Below are 24,316 nucleotides of genomic sequence, written 5' to 3'. Positions count from 1 at the left end.
CTCACCCAGGACCCCGCCTCTGCCCCCACCCCAACCCGCCGGGCTTTGTCCGGAGCATCCAGGCCAGCCGCAGAGGACGGCGGCGGCGACGGGGACGCGAGGAGCGCAGAGCCCTACAGCAGGTGCATCCCCGCGCGTGCGCCCGCTGAGTGCGAAGCCCCGGGGCCCCCGTCGCCCCGCGGCTCAGGCGGCCACAGCGCAGGGCGGGGCGGTCCCGAGGGCCCCGGCCACGGGGCTGGCGGCGCGAGGTCTCCGGCGAGCAGGACCGGGCAGGGGCCACGCCGTTGCTAAGGCCGGGCTAGTGCATTTTCTGCCGCTGACGCTCCCGCCCCCCGCAGCGCCCGCGCCCGCGCCCGGCTTTGCCCTCCCCGCCACAGCCCGGGCACCAGCCGGCCAAGGCGAGCGCGGGGGCCACTGAGACGCCAACGAGAGCGGCTGGGGTCGGGCAGCCGCCTGAGCTGCGCTTCTCTTTCTACCACGTAGGTCCCAGCTGAGGCGGCTGGAGCCGGCGCTGCGCTCAGGCCAGGGCTGGTCGGGAAGGCGACCCGGGACAGCGCTTCTCGGCCTTTGGTTACAAGACACGGTAAGTGCCCCCGACTTCTCCCGCGTCGCCCTGAGGGATACGCCAACCAGGGGCGGAGAAACGTGGGCCTAAGGTCACCTGGGCTCGTGGAACAAGCGCCCGCCTCCCTTCCCAGCTCACTGCCCAGCAAACCCTCCGCTGAGCGGGGGAAGGGTGGCCGCTAGCCCTGAAGGTCCATTAAATACCAGCGTTTACTGCCCACCTACCCCCGCCAGGTTCCCCAGCCCCCGCCTCCCCAGAGAAATGCCAGCCACTCACCAGCGCTGCCGCTCTTGGAGGAGCGGCCGGAGGGGCCGCAGCCCATCCCCCGGGGGGGCTGGAGGAGGTGCCGGCCCGCCATGTGGCAGGGACCCCCGCTGCTGCGCCCGGCTCGAGCGTCTTCACTGCCGCGTGCAGCGGGAGCCGCCACTGCCACCGCTGGAGCCGCCGCGCGCTCCTCCCACTCCGGTGGAAGGTTCAGCCGTGGCAGCTCCTGCCGCTCGGGTAGGTCACCTTATTTTTCTGGGGGTGGGGGTTAGTATTTTACAGGCTTCAATTAAGCAGACTTGAGGAACAGCGAGCCGGGCGGGGGGCTGGTGGACATCCATTGTTCCCAAAGTCCTCTAAATCGGGGTCCTTAAAAGTCCGAGGTTTCCCGCACCCTTTTCAGGAGTCAGAGCTGTTCTGCATATCACCAAGTTGCACCTGACTTAAAAACGACTTACTTACAAAAACATGCAAAAATATCACAGAAGACTACTGCTGAAATCTTGCTGGCTACCATCTTACAGTCAAATAAGTGAGTTGGAAGGGAAATAGTTTGCTTACAGTTCAGTGTAAGGCGTATGAACCAACAGAAACAAGTCATTGCCTGAATGAATTTTTAGATTGTACTGGCTTTACTAGTGTGTTTTATGTAGCCTGTTGTAAAGCTAGGCAGATATCTAGATGAGTTGATGTACCCCCTGGAAGACTTCGGTGTACCCCGAAGGGTGCACGTACCCTTGGCTGAGAGATGCTGTCATAGAGCAGTGTTTCTTAAACTATGTTCTGCAGAACGCTGGTGTTCCATGAACTACTTGGAGGTGTGCCGCAAGCGTTTGGCAAAATAATTCAAAGATGTACAGGAAATAACCATTTTACAGTAGCAATAATGAAAACTAGTGAACTAATTTTATTATTACATCTGGGCTACGTCTACACGTGAAGCCAACATCGAAATAGCTTATTTCGATGTAGCAACATCGAAATAGGCTATTTCGATGAATAACGTCTACACGTCCTCCAGGGCTGGCAATGTCGATGTTCAACTTCGACGTTGCGCGGCACCACATCGAAATAGGTGCTGCGAGGGTACGTCTACACGCCAAAGTAGCACACATCGAAATAAGGGTGCCAGGCACAGCTGCAGACAGGGTCACAGGGCGGACTCAACAGCAAGCCGCTCCCTTAAAGGGCCCCTCCCAGACACAGTTGCACTAAACAACACAAGATACACAGAGCTGACAACTGGTTGCAGACCCTGTGCCTGCAGCATGGATCCCCAGCTGCGGCAGCAGCAGCCAGAAGCCCTGGGCTAAGGGCTGCTGCCCACGGTGACCATAGAGCCCCGCAGGGGCTGGAGAGAGAGCATCTCTCAACCCCCCAGCTGATGGCCGCCATGGAGGACCCAGCAATTTCGACGTTGCGGGACGCGGATCGTCTACACGGGTTGAACGTTGAACGTCGAAGTAGGGCGTTATTCCGATCCCCTCATGAGGTTAGCGACTTCGACGTCTCGCCGCCTAACGTCGAAGTTAACTTCGAAATAGCGCCCGACACGTGTAGCCGCGACGGGCGCTATTTCGAAGTTAGTGCCGCTACTTCGAAGTAGCGTGCACGTGTAGACACAGCTCTGGTGAGAGTGATAGTCTGGCAGCACAGCAAGGTTTTCTAACGTTGTGTTAGTCTTCTCTCTCCTGTAATTTTCTTCTCTGATCTATATTGCGGAGCAACGAGCAATGATGTGCGGCACATGTGCTACACCAGTGTGGTGGGTACACTGTCAGCTGTTTGCTGTCAGCCAGCGCATGTGTATAGCATGTGATGATTTATTGAATTTATTATTTTCACCAATATGAGTAAACAGAGCAAGTTACATTTCCTTTAAAAAAAGCCAGAAGTGAGTGAAAATACTACTGCTGAGGAACTAGTACCATCATACCATCAACAAGTGAATGGTTTTTTTTTGTTTGACAACAATTCGTAGGTGTTCAGCATAAAAATTATTATTGTTTGGTTTTCTATGGTCTCAAAAAGTTTAAAAAACACTGCCCTAGTGTGCCTAAAATATAGGGCATTTCTGGTTAAAAATCCAGTACTGGAAACGTCTGGTTTAAACTGGGATTTCCCTTTTTTTTGACCCTCCTCTTGCTCAGGAGGAAACAAATCTTCAAGCCAAATCGTCTGTTCTTTTATGAAATGCCTGATTTTTTGCTGGCACAGCTAGAGAGCTTTCTGGGTCAGATATTTGCAGTGGGGAGTGATAGTTTTGCTTTGGAGCAAAGTGCATTCATGTTTTTTACCAGTAGGCTAACAGCCCAGCTCTGTGGAGTCTTCTTTATATGTGTGAAGAAAGTCAAACATAACTGTTATTATAGGAGTGTTATATGAGTAGGCATACAATAAGAAAGGAACCCCTATTAAAGAAGTGCTGTGTAATGGAAGCACTCACTTAATGAGGAGGAAAAATATGCTCCCAGGAATTTTAATATAAAGAAGTAAGATTGTTTATACTGCAAACTGAAGACCTAACCAACTCAAATTAATACCAGTAGGCATCTTCCCAATAGCTGCATCTACACTAGCAAGAACATTTGGAAAATCTTTTGAAAGTGCGTGGAGCATCTACACACAAAATGAGCCTTTTTGAAAGGAAATCAAAGGAACGCAGTGCAGCCTTCGTCCAGTCCCATATTAGGAAGAATGTCCTCTTTTGAAAGACTCGTTCCAAGGAAAATGTGTAGATGCTCCCTGGGTCACTCTTTAGAAAGAGGAGTCCTCCATGGCACTGGCCAGACAGCAGTGGACCACTGTGCTCCCTGTGTCACGCCACTTTTGAAGCTGCACAGACCCAGAAACCCCGTGGCAGGAAGCATCATGGCCACCCCCAGAATGTTGATATCCAGCAATGTCCAGCAGGCTGTGGGTGGGGCTCATTGGGGCCCATAAGCAAAATTCTCACGGAGGGCCTCCTTAATGCAGACCCCGTCCCAGTGGGCCTGGTTACTCACAGCAGTGGCTGGCTGCTCATAGCGGGGCCAGAGTTGGCTGCCCACCCCAGGAAGACTGCCTTGCCCTTGCCCTCCACATAGTGGTGGAAGGCACAGTAGGCACCCACCACCTGTGGGACAGGCCATAGCCCGACCTCCAGTCGAGGAGGCACCTGAACCAGCCCTTCAGATGCCCAAAAGCTTGCTCAGCTGTGTTGTGAGCCTGGTTGGGCCTGCTATTAAAAAGTTCCTCGGTGGGGTGGGTATGGCCAGTGTAGGGTCGCATCAGCCAGGGCTGCAAGGGGTAGGCAGCCTCTGCCACCATGCAGAGGGGCATGGTGACACCCCCAACCTGGAGCTTCCACGGGGGGATGTATATTCCAGCCTCCATGTGCTGGCAGAGCCTGGAGTTCAGGAACACCCGCACATTGTGTGTCTGGCCCTCCCAGCTCACATAGGTGTCCATGAACTGGGCCTTCAAGTCCAGCAGCACCTGAAGTACTACCAAGTGTTGGTCCTTGCGGTTGATTTAATGGCCAGCGCTGTGTTCTGGGGCATGGGTGGGGATGTGTGCCCAAAGAAATTTGGGAAGCCAACTGCACTGAATCCTGTGACAGCTGCATCCGCATGCCCCTCGTGGATGACCTTGTGGAGGAGCATGGCTTTGATCACATGGATCGCATGGGAGGGAGGGCAAGCACTCTCATAAGGGCTTGATGGGGTGTGCCTGGCCCCTGCCTCCATACCACCTCCGGGGTCCCCTCCCCTGGGCTCCCTCCTTGGCCCTTTTGCCCTCCTCCTGAGCTCCCTCCCCCATGTTCCCAGACACCAAGGGTCCCCCTTGCCTGGGAGCTCCCTCCCGCCTTCCCTGTGGCAGGTGCGTGACCCAAGCATGCCTTACCTCCATGAGGACAGCCCCAGCGGTGGCCTTCCCCATCCTTAACTGGTGCTCCACAGACTGGTAGCTGTCTGGGGTGGCCAGCATCCACGCAGCAACGGCAACCCATTTCTGAAGGGGGAGGGCAGGCCACATGCAGGTGTTCTGGTGTCTCAGGGCGGCGGCAAGCTAGTGGCAGAGCTCCTGGAAGGTCCGCTTGCTCATGTGGAAGTTCTGGAGCCATCTGGCATGGTCTCAGTCCCCATCACCGGCTGCTCCCACCAGTCTGAACTGCTGGGGTGGCTCCAGAGGTGCTAGGGCCCTTGGAGGGGGTATGTGCCGGTGGTATCCCTGGTGGAAGGGCTCCAGGACCCCTGCAGTGTGGGGGAGGCTTGCCCCCCAGTAGGAAGTGGAGGGTGGTAGCGATCACTGTGGTCAGCTGTCCAACCACAACACCCAGGATGCCTGCTCTAGTGCCATGAGTTGCTGGTGGGGAGCCATTGGGCATTGTTGGCTGTCATATCTGTGCACGGGCTGCGCGATGGTTGTGGCAGCTCTGCAGACCTCAGTGTGTGCAGGGCCAGGGGTGTTTGGCGGGGGGGCCCTTTAAAGGGAACATCTGGCTATGGCTCTCCGAAGGGCTTGTCAGGCATGTGACCCCATCCATGTTTCCTACTCTGATTGCAATAGGGAGTTTACTTCTACATTTGAAAGTTTCGCCAGTTGTGTAGTATATACTGTGTGCCTTTTTCAGAAGACAATTTCTTAACAGCTATCATGGCCGTTGTACCATAGGAAAGGAAGATAGTTAAATAGTTTCCATGTTACCATAAATGGAAATACATCTTTTATGCACTGCTTTCACAGAGGCAAGTCCGTGGGGTTGGTTAGGTGAAACTGGTGATGGAATTTTACTCAGTTCTTTTCTATTTTACTGCATTGTCTCTACACATACTTAATATAGTTTCTTTTGATAGAATTGATTATCTTAAATAAAGGGGAAAAATCCTTTTTCTAAGCATCAATCTATTTCCAGTACTCAATACTAGTTATGAGCTGGGTAAAACCTGTTAAAAGTTGAGTTAAAACCTCCTTGACTTCCAGAAGGGTGGATTGATCTTTTAGATAACAGTACGCATAAGCCTCCATCTAAAACAACGTGCCCTGTATTAACCTGCCTGGGAGCTATGGTCTGAGTATTATTATGGGTAGGTTGTATAAGTGTTGAGAGATGTCACGCAAAAACTGAAGACAAATGTGTTTTGTGTGTTCAGATCACATACAAATTGAGGACAGATAATGTTACATCTACACTAGAGGGTTTTGTCAACAGAAGCCCGGTTTTGTCAACAGAAGCCCAGTTTTGTCAACAAACCTCATGGAGCATCCACACTAAAAATGTGTTCAGTCGACATACTCGGCATTGTTGTTGACGACCTTCTGCCTATCCCCCGTGAGGCAGAATACCTTTCTTTATAAAATTTGTCCACAAAAAAGTGGTGTGGATGCTTTTGGGGGGGAGTGGGGGCCCTCTGTCAACAGACATGGCTTCTGAGTCACTGGGCAGCCCTGTCTGCTGTGCTTCCTGTTGGCTATTCTGTTGAGAGAGCGGCCGGGCAGTTCAGCCACTCTCTGACGACAAAGCAGATTAACAGAGTGATCTGCTTTTGTGTGTGGCTGCAATCTGTCCAGCCTCCATCAACTTCTACTTCGAATTGGAACATACCCAGGCCCCCAAACTTTAACTAGTCACTGCTATCAAAAAGGGACAAAAGACTTCTCCTTTTCCATGTGTTAATCTTCAGGCTTGTTTCATCAGATCCTCCCTGTTTCTTTCTCAGAAATAATGTATTTTGTAATTTTCTTACAAAATCTGACTCCTCCTTCCTATTGCTGTCACTAGGTTGAGCGTGTTTTTTTTTTTTTAAGAAGAGATTTGACTCAATAATAATCACGTCCCATGTATTTGTTTATTATTTGGGCTCAAGAATCATGATGCAGAATGTCCTTTAGACATTTTATAATCTGTCATAGTGGGGACTGGACTTGATGACCTCTCGAGGTTCCTTCCAGTTGTATGAGATATATATATATCTCCTTATTATTATTATTAGTCATACTGAGTGAGTCAATTCCATTTTGCATAAGAATGACAAACATGTTTTTGGGTAATTCAAGTTGTGATGCAGTGCTCCTTAAACTGTTAGTATCAGCTGTAAGATTGTCCAGTTTAATTTTAGGTAAATGAATATTTTAAACAAAATCTAATGATCATATGTTCACATTGTTGAAATCTCACCGTTTTGAGAAGATAGTGTCATTTTTGGAAATATCATTAATTTTGGGGGGTGGGGTTACGATTAATGATTATATAGATTAGATGGAATATCTGTGTTGCAATAAGTGAAGTTAATTTAAAATGGGACTACTCAATGTGTAAATTAAATGCACATGTGGGTCCTTACAGGATTAGGGCCTTTTTGTCACTGAAGTGCCAAATGTTGTTTTCTTTCTTAAGGTCTAACGATACAGAATGGCACCTGGTGCTGCATCTAAGAAGAAGACTGAGGATGAACAGTCATCAAAGTAAGAATCAAAACTAATTTAAATATGTACATTGAATTTACATAATCTTACCACTTTTCATTCCTCCCAAATAGCTTGTCTGTTATGTATTTTTATAATTGGAGACACACATCTACTAGAGCTGGAAGGGACCTCAGGAGGTCATCTAGTCCAGTACCCTGCCCTCTTGGCAGGACCAAGCACCATCCTTGACATCTATTTGCCCTAATCCCTAAATGGCCTCCTCAAGGATTGAGCTCACAACCCTGGGTTTAAGCAGGCCAATGCTCAAACCAGTAAGGTATCCCTCCCCTTTGAAGAATGGCTTGTCTGGGACGTGAACCCAGGACTTCTCCCACCCCAAGGGCGAATCATACCCTTAGGATATTTCATAACCTAATTTTTTTCAATAGTAAAACTTTAAAGAACATTTGTGGCCAGTGGCCAGGTTTAAACTCAGAACTGTTGCTGCTGTTGTAATATCAGGCACATGATTTTTTCCCAGCATTTTTGTACTGGTAAAAGCCTTATTGTGTGGACTCAGCTATACTGGCAAAAAAGTGCTTTGGCAAGCATAGTTTTATTTAATCCAGGGACCTGGTGTAACCTGTATCAACAACACCATTCTTGCCAGGATGAGCTGTGTCTACATTAGAAGGTTGCTAGAATAGCCATTCCGTTATACCTATACTTGCAAATAAAGTGTAGAGTAGGCCTGTGAATGAAATCCTGGTTCAGCTGAAGTCAGTGGGCACTTTATCATTGATGTGAATGGTGTCAGAATTTAATCACGTGTATTTTGGAACTTTGAACAAATATTGCAATCGACTTACTTCAGTCTTACTTTAGATTTATATTGCTATGAGAAAATGAGGGTCAAACACCAGTGGTTGGCCCTCAGATATTTTTATTTACTTAGATAATACCTGAAAAGTAGTAGGCAATTCATACAGATGCAAGAGGGAAAGTTCTCTGCCCTGAAGTGCTTTCACTGTAATGCTTCTTTTGTGTAAATACGTCACTATTGTAGTCATGGTACTACTCATTGTAGTAAAGTTAATCGCATACCCACCAAGCTAGGCTCACTTTTGCAAGATCAGAGTCCAAGACCCAATGTATCTGTGGGTGCCAGGGTCCATCTGTGTGCACCTGATAATAGGACGTGGGCCTAAAAGGGCAAAATTCAGACACAAGGAGCAAGGGGAAAAATATTAAAGACAATCATGCAGACAGTAGCGTTGGGATGTGTGTTGTTTGAAATTTCCCCCCACTCCCAACTTGTCTAAAGCCACATTCCTCGGGACCAGGACCAGCTTGGTCTTTCTTCTGTGTTCATCAGCATGCTCTGGGGTATGGCTGCTACCTCGTGAACTCTACTCCAGGTGGGCTTGTCTACACTAGCTCCCTACTTCAAAGGGAGGATGGTAAGTAGAGTGTTCGGAGTTTACTAATAAAATCTGTGGTGCATATACAGCACATCATTAAGCAAATTGCCCCCCGCGGCAACTCCAAAGTTTTAAATTTCGAAGTGCCAGCTCGCATGTAGCCACGGCTCACCTGCTGGTATTTTCAAGTGCCCGGGGTAATTCAAAGTCCCTTTACTCCTCAAAATTTTCAAGCTGGCACTTTGAAGTTTTGACCTGGCACAACCTCAATAGAAACACTGTGCCTGCGCTGGGTATTACGTCAGTATGTCAGTCAGAGATGTGTTTTTGTTTTTTTTTAATCATTGCTAATAAATGCAACTATGCTGATATAACTTTCAACTGTAGATCAAGCCTAAACTATTAGTTCATGCTTCTGGGTGCAGGAGGCACTTAGCCGTTGGCCTCATTTATCACAAAGCACTTAGAGGTGTACCACCAATAGTCTGCACCAGTTTGTATCTTATAGTTAGAGTTTTTCCAGCATGTTATGGCTGCATTTTGGAAGCTGGCTTTTGCAAAGTTTCCATGGTCTAAGGTGGAGGTTGTGGAAGATTTTGCTCTATCCTGTCCACATTAAATTTAACATAAAGATGCCATGAAAGTCAAGGATTTTATTTGTTCCTGGCATATTCCAGTTCCTCAGTGCACCAACTTTCCAGTAAGTAGTATGACAGTGGTGTCCAACCTTTTTTCATCGAGGCCCACATGGCAATTTTTTACATGTTCTTGGGGGGTGAACACAAAATAGTCCCAAACCCACTCCTTCCCATCTCCAGGCTTAATGACTCGCAGCCCCAAACCACTGCTCCCTTCCCCCAGGCTTAACCCCTTGCAGCCCCAAACCACCGCTCTTCCGCCTCTAGGGTTAAACCCCTTGCTATCCCAAACCACGACCCACCCCACCCCCAGGCTTAACCCTTCATAGCTCCAAACCCAGGATAAACTTTCCTTACACAGGAGCTTCAGGTGCTGTCACCCCTGACTGCACCTTTGCCGAGCCACCGTCCCCTCCTCAGTACGGCTGCGTGCCACCTCCTCAACCCTCCTACTCCCTCTCCCACCTGCAGCATGTGCGGCTCTACACTACTGTGCTGAAATAATGGACTTAATTTAACTGGTTTTACAGCCACATCCCACCTGCTGCCAGTTAAACCAATTACACTGAGTTTTACTCTTTCAGCACAGCAGGGTAGGGAGCTGGAGCGGTAGTGATCGGTGGCAGCAGGGGGAGCTGAAAATGGCTCCTTAAAGAGCCACATGCGGCTTGGAGCTGCCAAGCCGGCTTTCAAAATGGTGCCATTACTGTATGGAAGTTAACTTCGAAATAGGGGAAAATGTGTATAGCCTCTCTGCTGGCTACTGCGAAGTAGTTCCTAACTCTGAAGTTAACTTCACAGTTAGTTCATAGTGTAGACGCACCCTCAGAGGGGCTGTGAAAATAACTTAGTGTTTGTGACACACTCAGATTCTATAGTGATGAGCACCACAGAAACACCCATGAGGAAATTAATACTTTTCTATTTTGAGAAAAGTTTGAATACTGTCCAGTGAATAAGGCCTGGCACCACACACTGGTCAAGAAGGATAAAACAAAATACTGAATAGCTTCTCCTTTAAATGAGCACAGTCCATCCTGTACACTGAATGAGGCAGAGGTCTTCTAGGGAAAAAAAACCAATGTGACAGAGTTTCGTAATGTATATATACAAAGGTTTGAATTAAAGATGCACAAACTCCCTCAATTCTGGCTTTTTCTAATTTCTGTGCACTAGACTTTTATAACATTAATTGTGTTCTTCTAACTTAGGCTTTTTTGAATTTAATATATATTTTCCTTTACTGTGACAGAGACAACTTAATTCATCTCTCCAACCCTCACCTTGAGAAAATGAAAGATGATGTCCTCTACCATTTTGCTCTGGGGACTGGCACCCATGATTTTCCTGCCTTGTTTGGAGATGTAAAGGTAAGAACCTTGATGTCATTCCGGAAGTTTAGACATATAAGCACACTGCAGCTCCCATTAAAATTTAATTGTGTTGAGGACTAGATTAAAGACAGCAGCATGAATCGTTCTGAGAAATGCATGGAAAGCAGGTAAGACTTTCTCAGTGGGAACACTGGCATCGTCATATAATTCTTAGATTTAGCAAATTAGCATCCTTTTATGCTTATTGGGCTGAATGCTGAAGTCTTTACTCAGACATCAGCCAGGAGAATCTCCCATCTGAGGCCTTATCCTGTTTCCTTTGAAGTCAGTTCCAAGCACTCACTTATTGCAGTGGAAACAGGCCCAAGGTTGTGGAATCCTAACTGAAGGTTTTGTCTGTTTGTTTTTTAATTATCTGGGTAATTACTGAGTGGGTAGTGCAGGCTTTGGCACATATTGCATGTACTGAGTACAGTAGCATTTTGTCCGTTTGCTTTTAGTGTGGTAGCTTCTTTCACAAAGTCTACATGCAGTGAGATGAGCTGCCCAATTGATTTAAAACAAAAACCCCACACATAAGGTGACAAAAAGTACAACTACAAACTTATCGTAAGATGTATTTTATACATTCATTTACAGCAAATGTGTCCTGAAAATGGGTTCTGTGTGGATACTGAGTCAGAAATATAGTTCATGAGGTTATTTAGGTTTGCTGTTTTGGCAGTAAACTAATCCCTTGAAATGCGCAATTTCAAGTTGCGCTTAATTCGAATTAAGGTGAGTTAAGCACAACTCAAATCCTGCTCCCCCTGGCCCTGGATCAATCCTCTGGCCTGCACGGCCCTGGTTCAAACCCCCCTGGCCCTGGTTCACCCCTGTGCCTGGCTCTGGCTCACCTTCCCCCATCATCTGGCTCTGGCTCTTGCTCACCCCCCTGTGCCTGGCTTCAGCCTGGCTCACTCCCTCCCACGCCTGGCTTTAGCTCACACCCCTGTGCCTGGCTCCAGCTCACCCTCTGATCCCTGCCTCCAGCTCTGGCTCACCACCCCACCTAGCTCTAGCTTGCCTTCACCCTACCTGGCTCCAGTTCACCCCCACCCCGTGTGGCTCTGGCTCAACCCCTCCCAGGACTGTATGGCCCTGGCTCACCACCCCCTAGCCCTCCGTACAGCCCTACCCCACCCCAGGCTTAACCCCTGTCCCCCCATGGCCCCAACCCACCGCCAGGCTTAATCCTCCCCAACTGCCCTCCAACTCAGGATTAACTTTTCAAAAGAAGCTCCAGGTGCCCCTGCTGCTTCCCCAGCTGCAGAACGTTCATTCACCAGGGGAAAAAGCCATCCCCCAACTTATGTGAAATTCAAGTAACGTGAGGGTGCATGGGAACACAACCCTTGCATAAATCAAGGCACTACTGTACCACTATTTCTCAACTGGGAAATGCTTTCTCAGACGCCATTCCCTGTATGCCAATACAGTTATGGAGCCCTGTATCCCTTGGCGTAGTCAGATAATTTCTTCTTTACATTCATTCTGCATCTGGTGCTTAGTTTTAAAAACAATCAAACAAAATGCCATTTGCAATGTATGGAGGACTAGTTCTATAATTTGTATGATACTAATGAAATTCCTTTGTCAGGCAATGAAAGAAAACTTCAGAGGTCATTTTAAGCTATATTTTTCAAACATTTATCTTTACAGATCTCTGCTAGGAGTGTAATAATATAAAGAATGTAGTTGGGGACAATTGTGATCAAAACTTTTTTTATTATATTTACATTGGCTTGTTCTTGAAAATGGTGCATTATGTAATCAGCTGAATAATTGTTGTGGTGTGTTGAACTCTATCCATGCTAGTTTGTATGTGTTGGAGGAAGCCCTTCACGGATGAAAACCTTTATCACCTACATAGCTAAAGAGCTTGGACTTGAGAGCGCCAGTGGTGACTATCCCAATATCTGTGCAGGAACTGACCGTTACGCGATGTACAAAGTAGGCCCTGTGTTATCAGTCAGTGTAAGTATCACGCACTAAAGGGAGTGGAGGAGGAATTGTATTTGCCAGTGTTTCTAAAGAAAGGGAAAAGGCCTAGTCTGTGACTTTTGTTTTGAGAATGCCTGAAGTTGAATGGAATGACTTTTTCTTTTTCAATCTACGATGCAGTAGTTACAACAGAATCAGATATTCAAGCATATTTTAAAAGGGACAAGCATGAATATTTGTATTAAACATTTCTTTAGAGGCTATAGATTCAAATTTTCAGGTGTAGTTCAGTAATGTAAAGTAGCTGGAAAGCTGACTCTTCCAGCTCCTTGTGAATTCCCCCATGTGAGGGTAACCAGTGAATCACATAGATGCAATGATTTTAATACCTCTCCTTCCAGACCTCAAGGTATATGTTGAACCTCTTTAGTCCAGCACCCTAGGAATCTGACTGGTGCTGTGTGGGAGAATTTGCCAAACAGTGGGAGGTCAATATTTTCTAGCACATTACCAATACTTCCACTGCTTACTGGACTCTTAGAGGACATTTGGGGTAAAATACAGCTAAATAACAGCACAGAACATGGAGAGCCAGGATTCGGGGTTGTGAACAACCTTAATGGGACCACAGGAAACTTGGCCACAACCATGATCAGTGGTTGTCTGTCTAACAAAATCATGCCGGATAATGGATGTTGCCATACAAGAGTGTGCCAGATTAGAGAGGTTCAACTGCAGTAAGGCTTTCGAAGGAGAAAAAGGACATAGCTGGCCTATTCCTGCATCTCAGTGATTTCTGGGAGCCACAACAACCCTTTGTAATCATAAGCAGCATGATTTCTACCCTACTCATCCTATGCTAGGGAGAACACAGAGATGGCTCATCTTCAGTGCAGATAGGGGAGGAACAAACGTCAGCTATGGCTGAGGATCCCGGGTGAGATTTCAAAAGGTACTTGCCAGTGAAAGTCCATGGGATTTGTCCTTCTAAGTCACATATACTATGTCTACTCTGGAATAAAGACCCATAGAACATCCGCAGCTGGCCCTGGTCAGGGAACTTGGACTTGAGGGGCTCAAGGCACAGGCTAAAAATTGCTGTGTAGATTTTTTGGACTCAGGGTGGAGCGTGGGCTTGGAGACCACCATAAGCCAGTACTCCAGCACAAGGCCAAACATTTACATTGCAATTTGTAGACATGCAGCACCAATGAGCTTGAGTAATTTGTTTGGTGCTGGGAGTTGATGACCTGGGTTTTTTATTTCAGTGTGGACATACCCATATGAACTTTTGAAACCCACTTTGAGCTCATAGCATCAGGTCCACAACTGTAACCATATTGTGCCTTTTACCATGATGTAAGCTGGAGCACATTCAGACTTTATGACAATAGTACAGCTGCTGCCTTTTGTAAGATAGTAACAGAGAGATAGCCGTGCTAGTCTATATGCTATCAAAACAAAAAAGCAGTCCAGTAGCACTTTAAAGACTAACAAAATAATTTATTAGGTGATGAGCACTTCTTCAGACCGTAGCCATACCAGAACAGACTCTATATTTAAGGCACAGAGAACCAAAAATAGTAATCAAGCTTGACAAATCAGAAAAATATTATCAAGGTGAGCAAATCAGAGAGCAGGGGGCAGAACGGAGATGGAGATGGTGGCAGTGGTCTGCATTATTAAAGACCTACAACCTATCCTTAATCAGGATGCCACACTCCAGAAGGCCCTAGGTGACAGGCCTGTTCTCTCCCACAGGCAATCTCTCTGGATTCTCATCAACAGCCACAGTCTATACCACAGGAACACCAGTCCTGAAATTTTTCCTTGCAACAAGGCCTGTTGCCAACTTTGTCCACATATGTGTTCTGGAAATACCATCACTGGACCTAACCAGGTTATTCACAGAATCATGGGCACATTCTCATGTTCCTCAGCTAACATCATATATGCCATCATATGCCAACAATGCCCAGATGCTTGTGTATTGGACAAACTTCAAACTCTCTTAGACAAAGAATTAATGGGCATAAAACAGACATAAAAACACTCCTGATTCACAAACCTGTCAGCCAGCACTTTAATGGAGTGGGCCATTCTGTTAATGATCTGAAAGTCTGCATTTTACTGAAGAGGAACTTTCACAACAGTTTGGAAAGAGAGGCTGCTGAACTCTTTTATATTCAGATTTGACACGTGGTTTGAACTGGAATGGGAAATTTTCTAGCTAACTATAGGGGCTCTTTTGCATACTTGGCTTCATCTAATTCTTGCCCACCGCCCCCCACCGTTCTGCCCCTCTGCTCTCTGATTTGCTCACCTTGATAATATTTTTCTGATTTGTCAACCTTGATTACTGCTTTTGGTTCTCTGTGCCTTAAATATTGAATCTGTTCTGGTATGGCTAGGGTCTGAAGAAGTGGGTCTGTTCCACGAAAGCTCATCACCTACGTTTTGTTAGTCTTTAAAGTGCTACTGGACTCTTTTTTCATTTTGTAAGATTTTAGCTTAATTGGACTCATAGTGCTTCAAGTCATTAAGTACTGGAGGAAACATTTCCCTAGGGCTGTGTAGAAGCCGTGTGAGGGCATGTAACTATGAAAGATTAGAATGGGGCTCATTTTTAGAGTATAGAGACTATAACTTTTAAAATTAACAGCATCCATGGCATTTGGGAGCACTGGACCGTTGAAGTCAATAGGAATTTTTCCATTGATCTCTTTTGCCTTGGCTCACAGCAGTGTTCTCTGTAAGAGATTCACATGCCACCCAGCTGACTGGCAGAGCAACCATGGCTGCCCACGGCCAGCACCATGCGTTTCTATTGGCGGTGCACATCTGCACATGCCTGCATGTGGATGGAAAAAATGGGAGGGAACATTGGCCCATAGGCTAAACATAGATACGAATATTTTGCATGTATTTTTAGATCTGCTCCAATTCCTGATTCTCCTGTTTATTATATATTGAATGTGGTTTTATTATTTCATTTCAGCATGGTATGGGCATTCCCTCTATTGCAATCATGTTGCATGAGCTGATCAAGCTGTTGTATCACTCCAAGTGTTCCAACATAATCATTATTCGCATTGGCACCTCTGGTGGAATAGGTATTGTCCTCTGATATTTCCCTTTTCTTGAAATGAAAGTATTTCTGGAGTTAAAGGTTAATATAACATAGGCATAGTAATGATTCTGTCCACCAAATTTCATTTTCAGGGGGCTTTACAAATTAATTAATGCTCATGACAGTCTTGTTAATATTTACTGGATAAATGTTAGCCTCCTCACTTGACAGATGAAGCAGAGGCTTAAGGTGACTTTCAAAGAAAAATAAAATTGGAAACCCTCTTTTCCTTCTTTACAAGGCATACAGAAGTCCTGAAGATTTTTTAAAAATATATTTTTTTTACATAAATAATTGTGTTCCTGGCTATCCGGAATGTTTTGTATGTTGACTGGAGAACTAGTGAAATAGTGACACAGGAGTCAAGAGAGTGAAAGCTGAAAAACAGAAAGAGACTTTTAATCAGACTGTGTAAAGCCTTTGGCTTATTTTTGTTAATATATATCTGACCCAAATAATTAAACATTTTAACAAAGGAAGATTCAGATTAAATATTTTAATAAAGGTTCAAGATTCAGCCGTCACACCTTTTAAATGAAAGTTTCAATGCTTCCCAGGGAAGTCCTTCATACAAATAAGGGAGCACCAAAATTGACCTTCCTGATTGTTCTAACATTAAGAAAAGTAGATGAAATTCTTTTCAAGTTGTCTTTAAGGCATCATATGGAAGTGAAAAAGAATGCAAGTCCCATATTTAAAAACAAAACCACACCTTTGCAGGGTTTTAATATAATCTTTAAAAATACTGCTACACAATCCCAGTAAATAGATTTTTGTTCCGTTAGAGAACATGCCTTTGTTTCACACCTTAATTCAGAATCCTGGACCATGAAATAAAAAGAAAGAGAGAGAGAGTGGTGTTTGTGTTTTCAGTCTTACACAGCTTTCTTATTTTTACTTAGACCTAATTACCTATCAGATAAAGAATTATTTGATTTACATAATTTGAAAATAAAATATGATATCTAGTTCTCCAGACAGGTAAATGACTTTGATTGAAGACAGCTGCAGCAAGCTGGGGAAAAAGTTATTTATGACCTATGTGGAACATTTCTGTAACAATTTGGATTTGTCAGGCTATTAAGCTTACTTTATGGCCCTTTGCATTGTCTTTTATATAAATAACTTTTTAAATGGTAGTATACTGTGCCTCAGCTGTAGAATTATTTGAAAGCATTTGGAATAATAAATACAAATGTGCACAGAAATACTAATATTTCTCCCATTGAATTTAGTGGCAACTCTCATTGATTTCAGTAGGAGCTGGATTGGGCTGTAATGTACCCTGTTTACATGTAAGCAGAAAAGCCAAACGCCTCACTCTGTGTGTGTGGGTGTGTGTATATATTATTATTTATTTTTTAACAACAGGTCTGGAACCAGGCTCAGTGGTAATAACCAGGGAAGCAGTAGATGCTACCTTCAAGCCTCAGTTTGAACAGGTTATTCTGGGCAAGACTGTGATTCGCAGTACCAACCTAGATGATGAAATAGCTGAGGAACTGATGCAGTGCAGTAAGGAGATAAATCAGTTCAATACAGTTATTGGAAATACCATGTGCACGTTGGATTTCTATGAAGGTAAGATAAGCAGTAGAGTTAGAGAAGTGAATTAGTAAGCAGGAACATATGCATATCAAACTGGATTAGAGGATTAAGGCCTCTGTCCAACAAAGCCCATAAATATGAGTTTATCTTTAATGAGATGAGTACTTCAGTTGATCTCAGTGGGTATGTCTACACAGCAAAATTATTTCTAAATAACGGAGCAGGGAGTTGAGCCAGGGCTGTGTGGCCCTGCGGGGGGTTGAGCTGGAGCTGCATGTGGGGGGGGGGGGGGGGGGGGGGATGGATGAACCAGAGCTGCGTGTGGGAGTAGTGAGCTGGAGCCATGGGGTGGGGGGAGTGAACCAGGGTCATGCGAGGTTTGAACCAGGGCAGGCGGGGGTTTGAACCTGGGCCATGTCGGGGGAGTTGAACCAGGGTTGCATGGGGCAGAGGGGTATTGAATTGGGCTGTGAGGGGCCAGGGGGTTGAGCCAGGGCCAGGGGGAACGAAATTTTGAGTTGTGCTTAACTCATGTTAATGCATGTTAAATGCAACTCAAAATCTCACATTTTGAGGGATTACTGTAATAATAATAATACTTTTTTTTAAAAAAAAACTCCCTTTGGTGCTGAGTCCCCAAACAGCTGAAAAAACTAACTCTTTCATCTAATTAGGTCTCAATATTGCCTGAGTTTAAGAAACTGTTGATCTCTCCTTATCTAAAAAATCTTATAAGCATTAAAAGGGATGAGATTGTTTGTCCCCTCTGCAGCAGCAAGGTTTTAGCACATCTGGATGCTTTTCTAAGGGACTGCTAACTTCTAACATAATAAACGCATCACACAAGGAGAGAGGAAATGCTACAAATCTGATGCTTCATTCATCTGAGGGATTATACCTTACATTTTCCTGTTTATGAAATTGGTTGCTCTTTTCATTTCCAATTATTCTGATCCTAAATTCAAATAGTAAGTAAAGATACATTTATATAGTGCCTTTCAGGCAAAAACCGAGTTTAGTGCAGTGATTAAAAACTGGGAAGGGCATATTAGAAATTGTAGTGATCTTGTATCCATTGGAAGTGAAATTGTCCCCCGTGCTTTCATCATATGCTTCTAGGTCAAGCCCGCCTGGATGGTGCAATCTGCTCATATACTGAAGAAGAGAAACTGCAATATTTGAAGGCAGCTTATGATGCTGGAGTCCGAAACATTGAGATGGAATCTTCAGTTTTTGCTGCTATTTGTAATCTGAGTTCTCTCAGAGGTAATTGGATACAGGGCACTTTAGACTAAATCGTGTGTGTTGTAGCAAACATGGAGTGTACAGAGTTTCAAAGCATTAAATTCATTGCAGTGGAAAGTTATACTACACTACTTGTATATATAATTATGAATATTTATAGATGCAGTTAATTTATGCTAGAGCTATGCAATATGTGTGTGCCTGGTCTATGTGAACTCTCTCACACAGCTCTTATCTAGTTTAGTCCTGATTAGTAGCTATTCCAGCTTTGCCTTGCACTAAGAAGCAATGATTCAAGTACCCAGGTATTCAAAGGGACCAGTGTAACTGCCTTAAAGTCAAATAGGAAACTTGAGTAACGTCAATCAATCAGGTGCCTCTGTGCATATGAAACTATAGTCACTTTCTTTGCTTGCATGAAAAGAGAGAAAGAAAGAACGATTTGCATTTTCAATTCCAAAATAATTAAGAAGGCTTTTTAGTTGTCTGATGGATAACGTGGCTCTCAGTTACAAAAGTGTGTACTCTTGGGAACTTTGATTATCAAATAGTTAAAGTTTAGGTAGGTGACCTTAGAAAATCTGATCAAACATAACTTTAGAATAGTCATTTTAATTTAGTCTCCCACATGCTATGTATTTGTTCTAGGCTCACAAATTCTTCCTTTTCTAAGGCTGTGTCTACACAACAAAATAAATTCAAATTCATTAGTATTGATTTTGTAATTCTGGAATTTATAAGTTTGAATTTGATCATCCTCACTTCCCACTTGCTCCTCACAAAGTCAATTCATTGCTGCCACACACAAATTGGCAGACATCGATTGTTGCAGTAGTGCATTTTGGGAACCTATCCCACATTTCCCTCATCCCTAAGGCATTCTGGGTATGCTCACTGGTCTTTGACATCATCTTCCCATATTGCATTTTCCTCATTCCTTTCCTGTGCTAAGCAAACATCTGTTTTTCCCATTGAAAGGAAGCAAAGGTAGGCCACACAGACGGCAAAAAAGTTTACAGAAATGTCTTTCTTCTGTAGCTGAATTCTCAACTGGCCATAATACGGGGACCCTAATTGTATTCTCAAAGTTAGAAGAAAGAGCATAGAAAAGTCTTGGAAAAAAGATTTTTGACTTTTATTGAAACTAATGCAGGGACCCCGAAAAGCATGAACAAAGAAGATAGAAAAGTTTTTCAGAAAAGAGAGTTGCTGAGGGGAGGGTCTTTGGCTTTTGGGTGTACTATAAGTTTTCTGTGCAATGACTGTGTTCTCAACTGGCTAGCCACTGAGTGTCCCACCTCCGATCATTTTATGTGATCCCTGAAAATAATACAGGGGCCTGGGCTGTATTTTAAAGTTAGAAAAGGATAGAAAAGTCTAGGGAAAAAATTTTTTTTGGTTTTCCCCCACACTATATTGCCAACATGTGTACAAAGACTGTATTCTCAACTGGCCATCCCCTCAGTGTCCCACCTTCTGTCATTACATGTGATCCCTGAAAATAATACAGGTGCCTGGACTGTATTTTAAAGTGAGAAGAAAGAGGATAGAAAAGTTTAGGGAAAAAGAAGGTTTTCCCCTACACTACACAAATAATGCCAACTTGGGTGATGTCAGGATGTCAGTGAAATAACGTACACTGAAAACACAAACAGGAATATCAATTTAGTCCTCCCCCACCACATCCTCGTTTCTAAGGGGGTCAAAGCATGAAGATGGATAGGAGATGCTAGCAAAAAGGTTATATAACAGAAATATAAAACCAGCAGGTGTCTGCAATGGACAGCAAGCTCCCGAAAATATTTTGGGTGGGGGGTGTGGTGGGGTGTTGTGGTCTGCAGTTGCTGAAGTAGCTGAAGTATCCCCCCCCCAGTATCTTAGCCACCAGGGGTGACTTCCCCCCAGTGGCAGTAAGCCCCCCTGTATCTTAGCTGCCGGGGGAGACTTTCCGCCGGCAGCAGCAAGCCCCGCTATGGGCCTAGGGGGCCAGTTGAGGTGGTCCTCTCTGAGTATCTTAGCCACCAGGGGAGACTTCCCCATGGTAGCAGGAAGCCCCTGAATAGGTTAGCCACTGGGGGAGGGTTCCTCACGGTGGGAGCAAGCCTCCAAATATCTTAGCGACCAGGGGAGATTTCCCCACGGTGGCAGCAAACCCCCGAATATCTTTTCTGCCCTTGGAGCCCTAAATGCACGCAGTCTATCACATGGTGCTGCTTGGAAGCATGGTCAGCACCGAGTGACAGGCACGTCCTTTTATTGGGTTGGGGTCTACCCATATGATGTGGCAGGCTGCGGGAAAGACCCAGACTGCTTGGCACCTGTGTGGGAGGGAAGAGGGGTTTGCAGACAAACGTAAACTGCTGAGAAGAAGTTTCTTGGTGTCTCATGCAAGCACAACCCTCACCACAGCCTTGTTGCCAGGTGGTGCGGCAGGGCAGTGGCTGGCACCAGGTAGCGCAGAAAAAAATAAGTGTAGAGACAGAGCCACAAACTCTCTGCAGGGGCTATTTGTAATGGGTAGATGTACTCACTGTGCTAATAGCAAAGTAAGATGGACATTTTCAGGCTCTCATACAAACATGAGCCCACAGCCAAAGGCTCGCTGCTCCCGCTTTGAAATTCATGGTCTTCCTGTTACTGGAGAGCAGCGGCCAGAGCAGAGCTCTGAGAGGGGCATTATGGGTCACATACGGGATACCTGTGGAGTCTAATAAATTTGCTTGTAAGACGTGGCTCTTCCACACTGTCCTTTAATAGAACTGCTGAATTTGAGCTTCACAGTGTACCTGTCAGGTAATTGTGATTTTATAATCTCGCTATTAGTGCTCCCGAAATTGAGCTAATGGTTTTCAAAGTGAAGACAGTCACATGTTAACATCAAGCTAACTGCCTTAAATTTGAATTTGTCTCGTAGTTCAGATGCAGGCTAACTGGTCTGAGGTGTGAGAGCATGACTTGTGAGGAATTCATTACCTCTTCCACCCCTTTGCCACCTATTTATTCCCTCGTAGGGATTCCCACACTGTATGTGCTCTATTTGTCACAGTTGTACCCCATAGTAGTTGAAGTCAAGATACCTCAGTTAGGCTAGCCCGTGCATAGATATTGTTTTCTAACACAATTTTACCAAGCAGCTTCACACATCTTGACAGGCTGCTTGAAAAAAAGTCCCATTCAGAGAAAGGTTCTATTGATGCAATGACCATGAATGTTCTCAGTGTGACGAAATGTTGGAACACCTGCTTTGACTTTGCTACCAGCTTTGTGGTTCTCTAAAACTATTAATTTTTAAATACCATGTAAAGTAAGATAGATATTTAGACTAGTTATTGCAATGTAATATAATTTCCCCTGCAAACTGTCCAAACCAACCACACTATTAGTTTCCTTGGCTTTATTGCCACTTCTCTGTTTTGATACTTTGGACATGGGTGTACAAATAGAAGATGCTGTCATGCTGTCTCATTGTGAAAGTTGTCAGTCATTTCTAACACTGTGATTTATTCCTTTTATCTGTAGCTGCTGTGGTGTGTGTTACACTTCTGAATCGACTTGAAGGGGATCAGATCAGCAGCTCACATGATGTACTTATGGAGTATCAGCAGAGACCGCAGAAATTAGTGGGTCACTTTATTAAGAAGCACCTTGGGAAAGTGTGATGTAAACATCGCTTTGCTGATTATTAGCAGTATTTCTTCTGAGTTGCAATAATACTCATAACTATAAATGCCTATAAAACTTCTTTTTTACCTCATGATAGCTCACACCAACCAAAATCATTTTAACTATATGTTTTAATAACAGAAATTGCTGAATAATCTTAAATGAAAGTTTAGTTTATTTGTATTATTTCAGAGGACATAGTTTTACACTTTTTTGTATATTGGAAAAGTAGCCCTAATGTGCAGCATTAGACTACGGTAATATATAAAAAGCTTTATTTATTTGTTCTAGAAAGAAGAAAATGTTAAGTATTTGCAAAGGCAAACATTAAAACTAGCTTTAAAAGATGAGCTACATTCTTCATTACATCGAAGTGCCATGTAAATAGTTATCTTTGCCTTTGTGCTCTCATTTCACACAACTGATTATGCAAACCCACGATGTACTTTAAATCCTTGTTGTGTTCCATATTTACTAAGCTTTGAGTAAACTGCATTGTTTTCATATCAACACAAATTCAATGACAAGTCATTCTTCAGCTTCCAGGCAATGACTCAACAAGATCAAATATATTTAAATATTTACATCCATATGTATTCATTAAAGCACATGCTTAAGTCCTATGGCTTAAAAAGAGGGAGTGAAAAAAAACAGGAAGTCACTGAGCAATACCTCTTCTGTTATCCATTTCCAGCCCCTGACACGGAGGTTAAGGGCACTATTCTTACCTATCCTAATTAACAAGTGTTGATGGACCTAACCTCCATGAATTTGTCTAGTTCTTTTTTGAACCCTGAGAAAGTCCTGGTCTTCAGAACATCCTCTGTCAAGGAGTCCCACAGGTTGACCATGCTGTGAAGAAAAACTTCCTTTGGTTGGTTTTAAACCTGCCATCTATTAAGTCAAACACCTACAGAAATCTAAATATATTGTGTCAATACTATTACTGTAGTCAGTGAAACTGGCAACCTCATAAAAAAAAATCAAATTAGCTTTTAATACCTTCCTTCATGTCCTCTCTCAACCAGTGTTTTTTTTTTTAAACCAGCACAGCCTTCTTCCTCAGTTGTGAGATTGTGGCTTTTTTAGGCATCCTAATTAGGTGTTCTTAAATTATTCCCAAAAGTCTTTCACATTTTTTTATTAAATTCTTCCTCCCAGATGATTTGGCTCATAATTATTTTCAGTTTTCTGAAATTAGCCTTTTAAAGCACCAAGTATCTGTATTACAGGGCTGGGCTTCATTCTGCCTGCATATTGTAAATGTGGTCAAGTGATACTCATGTATACCTAAGCTAAGATTAACTTTTCATAATGTGATCAATTCCATTTTGTCTCTTAGTACAAGATCTAATACAGATTTCCTGCATGTTAACTGCCGTAAATTCCAAGGATATTTTAATACTGGCAGCATGAGACCTGCAGCATATGTCATTCAAATGTCAATCCCCCAATAAAATGAAGTCAGCTGATAACAGCAAGAAAAAAAGACACTGTTTGATTGTGAGGAATCAGGACATTATTTATTTACAAGGAGCAATACTACTGGGATTAGCACACATTATGGTAATTCAGTCATAGCAAAGAAAGTGAGTCCTGTACTTAGGAAAACAGTAAAGAACAAACGACAGTAATAATCTTAAGCCAATTTTGGATATAAAAATGTCTATAAAGATACCATAACAATATCAATTTAACTTAGGAAGTTCTCATATTAACAATGACATGAAATAGTAATCTCTTCATACAAATTACATTTGAGGACAAGAAAGCTTCTTGCTGATGTTCTCACACTGAAATCTAACAAGTACTATGCCCTAACCAGGTCTGAGGCCCCACCTCAGCCTTTCGTGCAGTGGCTGTGCTTTTGTGCTATAATACTCGAGACCAGCTTAATAGCTCTATGGATCCATCTCTTGTACATTTTAGCCATTAAACTCACTCCAAGGGGTTTCTCTTCTCACACATTCTTTCCTTCATTTGTGTATTTTTCTCTGTGAAAGCATTTCTTCACTACACTTCCTCAGGTCAAGAGCAAGCAACTCGCCACACCAGTGAACAAACCAAAATTATAAGTGTATGCAAACCAAGTATCTCACAATTCCTTACTTGAAAAATTTTAATGGGAAGCTGAA

General features: G+C 44.2%; 1 protein-coding gene across 1 annotated transcript; it reads left to right on the top strand.

The window, feature by feature from the left end:
- UPP1 (uridine phosphorylase 1) lies at positions 1–22,793 on the top strand. The gene is made up of 9 exons (XM_074986019.1): positions 1–122; positions 484–583; positions 7,209–7,276; positions 10,531–10,648; positions 12,470–12,628; positions 15,594–15,708; positions 17,097–17,306; positions 18,393–18,539; positions 22,038–22,793. Exons 3-9 carry the CDS (start codon positions 7,224–7,226, stop codon positions 22,175–22,177), a joined length of 942 nt encoding a protein of 313 aa, XP_074842120.1. The 5' UTR covers positions 1–122; positions 484–583; positions 7,209–7,223; the 3' UTR covers positions 22,178–22,793.
- The last annotated feature ends 1,523 nt before the right edge of the window (positions 22,794–24,316 follow it).

Source organism: Carettochelys insculpta, chromosome 2 (assembly GCF_033958435.1).
Source record: "Carettochelys insculpta isolate YL-2023 chromosome 2, ASM3395843v1, whole genome shotgun sequence".
In the NCBI taxonomy this organism is placed as follows: domain Eukaryota; kingdom Metazoa; phylum Chordata; order Testudines; family Carettochelyidae; genus Carettochelys; species Carettochelys insculpta.
This window is presented reverse-complemented; position numbering and strand designations above follow the sequence as displayed.